Source organism: Salvelinus alpinus, chromosome 4 (assembly GCF_045679555.1).
Source record: "Salvelinus alpinus chromosome 4, SLU_Salpinus.1, whole genome shotgun sequence".
NCBI lineage: Eukaryota > Metazoa > Chordata > Actinopteri > Salmoniformes > Salmonidae > Salvelinus > Salvelinus alpinus.
This window is the reverse complement of record NC_092089.1, coordinates 84,884,873-84,889,441: the sequence shown is the minus strand read 5'-3', so window position 1 is coordinate 84,889,441 and position 4,569 is coordinate 84,884,873. Positions and strand designations below refer to the sequence as shown.

At 41.8% G+C, this 4,569-nt stretch overlaps 1 protein-coding gene across 1 annotated transcript; it reads left to right on the top strand.

Moving 5' to 3' along the window:
* Positions 1–288: 288 nt before the first annotated feature.
* Positions 289–1,850, top strand: trmt112 (tRNA methyltransferase activator subunit 11-2). Its single transcript, XM_071399356.1, has 4 exons — positions 289–539; positions 658–759; positions 991–1,083; positions 1,340–1,850. Exons 1-4 carry the CDS (start codon positions 465–467, stop codon positions 1,439–1,441), a joined length of 372 nt encoding a protein of 123 aa, XP_071255457.1. The 5' UTR covers positions 289–464; the 3' UTR covers positions 1,442–1,850.
* The last annotated feature ends 2,719 nt before the right edge of the window (positions 1,851–4,569 follow it).

The following is a 4,569-nucleotide window of genomic DNA, read 5'->3' as shown; positions in this document are numbered from 1 at the left end:
CATAGTTTTGTGCTTTTTTTTTTATATATATTTTTTTGATACAGTTGACAAAATAAATAAAAGATTGTGCCATGCTATGTTGTCTTAGGTCTCTCTTTATGTAGTGTTGTGGTGTCTCTCTTATCATGTGTGTTTTGTCCTATATTTTTTATTGTTAATCCCAACCCCCCTCCCCGCAGGACGACCAAATAAGAATTTGTTCTTAACTGACTTGCCTAGTTAATTTATATTTTGATCTGATTTCCGGAAACCGTTTGTACTGCTAGGAACCTGTTTTTAGGATGATCTGTGTTTGGGGGAAACTGTTCACTGTTGCAATTTCGACATTTCCGGTCCACATGTAAACGCATTGTTTTCAGTTTGCACGGTAGAGAATTATAGTTAGTGTAGATACAGTATATATTGACAAAGTTACTGGTGCTCTCACTTTCTTTGATTATATAGGCGACATTCATAGACTAAGCATGAAACTACTGACGCACAACATGTTGACGTCTCACGTGAAAGGGGTAACCAAAGGATACCCTCTCCTCATCAAGGTAAGGAAGTCTGCTCAAAACTAGCTGGCAGAGTTGCGGCAACTTGCAATGTGTTAAATGCACCACGTATTTAGCTAGCTAATATGTGTTTTTTTCATCCCGTTTGTGCGGATCCCAGGCGACGGAGGTGAAAGTGAGTGAGGTGGAGTTTAATCCCAATTTCGTGAGTCGAATGATCCCCAAATTGGAGTGGAGCGCTCTGGTTCAGGCGGCTGATGGGGTTAGTCCGTCTGTTTGACTAACACTAACACACTTGTACAAAGTCATTTCAAGCTACTGTATCCAACAGAGGTAGAATAGTTAGCTAGGCCAACAGCCTAGATGACATGTACACTAACTATACTTGGGTCTGATACAGAAAGGCTTTACCTAAAATCTTGTTATTGTGGTTGTATGGCAATATCACTGTCTTCCTGTATATCCTAATTCCTAGCTGTGGTCTTTTCTCCAGCTGGGTCATCTCCAAGATTTACCTGCAGAGCTGGTCACGGACTATGAGAATAATGAAGACTTCCTGCGTAAAGTACACAGGGTTCTGCTGGAGGTGAGGATCACCATAAATAACCTGTTGTTATTCATTACTTAGTTCTATCGACTACTATTTTGGTCAATAGAAAGAAACAATGCATTATGGGAATATGAGGACATCTAGTGGTCAGGTTAGGTAGAGTCTCCGTCATGTTCCCTCTTGGCACTTTCATTCTGCTTGATAAAAAGTGATTGTAGGTTTAACCCTATTTTCACACACACACGCAGAGTAACTACAGGTGATGTGACGTGTTATCTGTCTCTCTGTCCAGGTGGAGGTGCTGGAAGGGTGTCTGCAGTGCCCCGAGTCTGGCCGTGAGTTCCCCATCTCTCGGGGGGTCCCCAACATGCTGCTGAACGAGGACGAGGCATAGAGGAGGGGGGTTGGTTATACGCTAACCCCCCCATCCACCCCCCACCACCCTCTCACCCCAACCGTTCATTGTATGGGACTGCTGGCATTAGAAGTGAGGGGAAAACTGGACTCTTGTTTGAGTGTATAGGAAGAAATACCACACTGTTGAATTGGTTATATAGTATAGTACCTGGGGCAATGAAATGTGAACACACTGCTGCCCCAAGAAAACCACAGACCGGATCTGAATGCTTCTACATTGTCCAATATCTGTGAGCTGATTTTGTTTTATTTATTTTTATAAAAATGTTTTGGTGCATTTTTTGCTGTAGAAGTACAACTCCTTGGTTTCCTTGGTACCCTAAACTGCTTTCCTTTGTAATTAATTTACACTGATAAATAAATACCGGTACACACCAAAAAATACATATCAATACTATATATAGTCATGAATGAAAGGTAAAGTATGTCAAACTGTGATACAGTTGAAGTCGGAGGTTTACATACACTAAGGTTGGAGTCATTAAAACTCGTGTTTAAACCACCACAAATTTCTTATTAACGAACTATAGTTTTGCATGACACAAGTCATTTTTCCTACAATTGTTTACAGACAGATTATTTCACTTATAATTCACTGTATCACAATTTAGTTTACATACACTAAGTTGACTGTGGCTTTAAACAGCTTGGAAAATTCCAGAAAATGTCATGGCTTTAGAAGCTTTTGATAGGCTAATTGACATCATTTGAGTCACTTGGAGGTGTACCTGTGGACGTGTTTCAGGGCCTACCTTCAAACTCAATGCCTCTTTGCTTGGCATCATGAGAAAATCAAAAGAAATCAGCCAAGACATCAGAAACAAAATTGTAGACCACAAGTCTGGTTCATCGCCGGGAGCAATTCCCAAACGCCTGAAGGTACCACGTTCATCTGTACAAATAATAGTACGCAAGTATAAACACCATGGGACCACGCAGCCGTCATACCACTCAGGAAGGAGACGCGTTCTGTCTCCTAGAGATGAACGTACTTTGGTGCGAAAAGTGCAACATCAAAGGACCTTGTGAAGATGCTGGAGGAAACGGGTACAAAAGTATCTATCCACAGTAAAACAAGTCCTATATCGACATAACCTGAAAGGCCGCTCGGCAAGGAAGAAGCCACTGCTCCAAAACCGCCATTAAAATGACAGACTACGGTTTGCCACTGCACATGGGGACAAAGATCATACTTTTTGGAGAACTGTCCTCTGGTCTGATTAAACAAAAATAGAACTATTCGGCCATAATGACCATCGTTATGTTTGGAGGAAAATGAGGGAGGGTTGCAAGCCGAAGAACACCATCCCATCCGGGAAGCACGGGGGTGGCAGCATCATGTTGTGGGGGTGCTTTGCTACAGGAGGGACTGGTGCACTTCACAAAATAGATGGCATCATGAGGATGGGAAATTATGTGGATATATTGAAGCAACATCTCAAGACATCAGACAGGAAGTTAAAGCTTGGTCGCAAATAGGTCTTCCAAATGGACAATGACCCCAATCATACTTCCAAAGTTGTGGCAAGATGGCTTAAAGACAACAAAGTCAAGGTATTGGAGTGGCCATCACAAAGCCCTGATCTCAATCCCATAGACAATTTCTGTGCAAAACTGAAAAAGCATGTGCGAGCAAGGAGGCATACAAACCTGACTCAGTTACACCAGCTCTGTCAGGAGGAATGGGCCAAAATTCACCCAACTTATTGTGAGAAGCTTGTGAAAGGCTCCCCAAAATATTTCACCCAAGTTAAACAATTTAAAGGCAATGCTACCAAATACTAATTGAGTGTATGTAAACTTCTGACCCAATTGGAATGTGATGAAAGAAATAAAAGCTTAAATAAATCATTCTCTCAACTATTATTCTGACATTTCACATTCTTAAAATAAAGTGGTGATCCTAACTGACCTAAAACGGGATATTTACTAGGATTAAATGTCAGGAATTGTGAAAAACTGAGTTTAAATGTATATGGCTAAGGTGTATGTAAACTTACGACTTCAACTGTAAATCATCAAATCAAAGTGTATTGGTCACGTACACGGTTTAGCCTGTGTTATAGCGGTGCAGCAAAATGCTTATGTTACTAGCTCCTAACAATACAGTCAAACAGCTAAAATATGCAGAAAAATACAAAAAAAGAAAGGAAAGAAATCAAGGATGGCGGGATGAATCCAATTAACAACGAATCCAATTAACAACCCAAAATAGCACTCTAGCAGTATCAAAATGCAACCTACATATGTACACCGGGGGAATTTACACAACCTAGACTAAGAATGATATGTACAGCAGTAGATACACTATATATATAAAAGTGTGGCCACACATTCAAATTAGTTGATTTGGTTATTTCAGCCACACCTGTTGCTGACAGGTATATAAAATCGAGCACACAGCCATGCAATCTCCATAGACAAACATTGGCACCAACGTGGCACTATCATATGATTCAACCATTCCAACAAATCAGTTTGTCAAATTTCTGCCTTGCTAGAATTGCCCCAGTCAACTGCAAGTGCTGTTATTGTGAAGTGGAAACGTCTAGGAGCAACAATGGCTCAGCTGCAAAGTGGTATGCCAAACAAGCTCACAGAACGGGATAGCCGAGTGCTGAAACTCGTAGCGCATAAAAATCGTCTGTTCTCGGTTGCAACACACACTAGTGAGTTACAAACTGCCTCTGGAAGCAACGTCAGCACAAGAACTGTTTGTCTGGAGCTTCATGAAATGGGTTTCCATGGCCGAGCAGCCACACACAAGCCTAAGATCACCATGCGCAATGCCAAGTGTCAGCTGGAGTGGTGTAAAGCTTGCTGCGTTGGACTCTGGAACAGTGGAAACGAGGTCTCTGGTGTGATGAATAACACTTCACCATCTGGCAGTCCAACGGACGAATCTGGGTTTGGCAGATGCCCGGAGAACGCTAACTGTCCGAATGCATAGTGCCAACTGTAAAGTTTGGTGGAGGAGGAATAATGGTCTGGGGCTGTTTTTCATGGTTCGGGCTAGGCCCCTTAGTTCCAGAGAGAGAAAATCGTAACGCTACAGCTTACAATGACATTCTAGATGATTCTGTGCTTCTAATCGCCCAACATCAG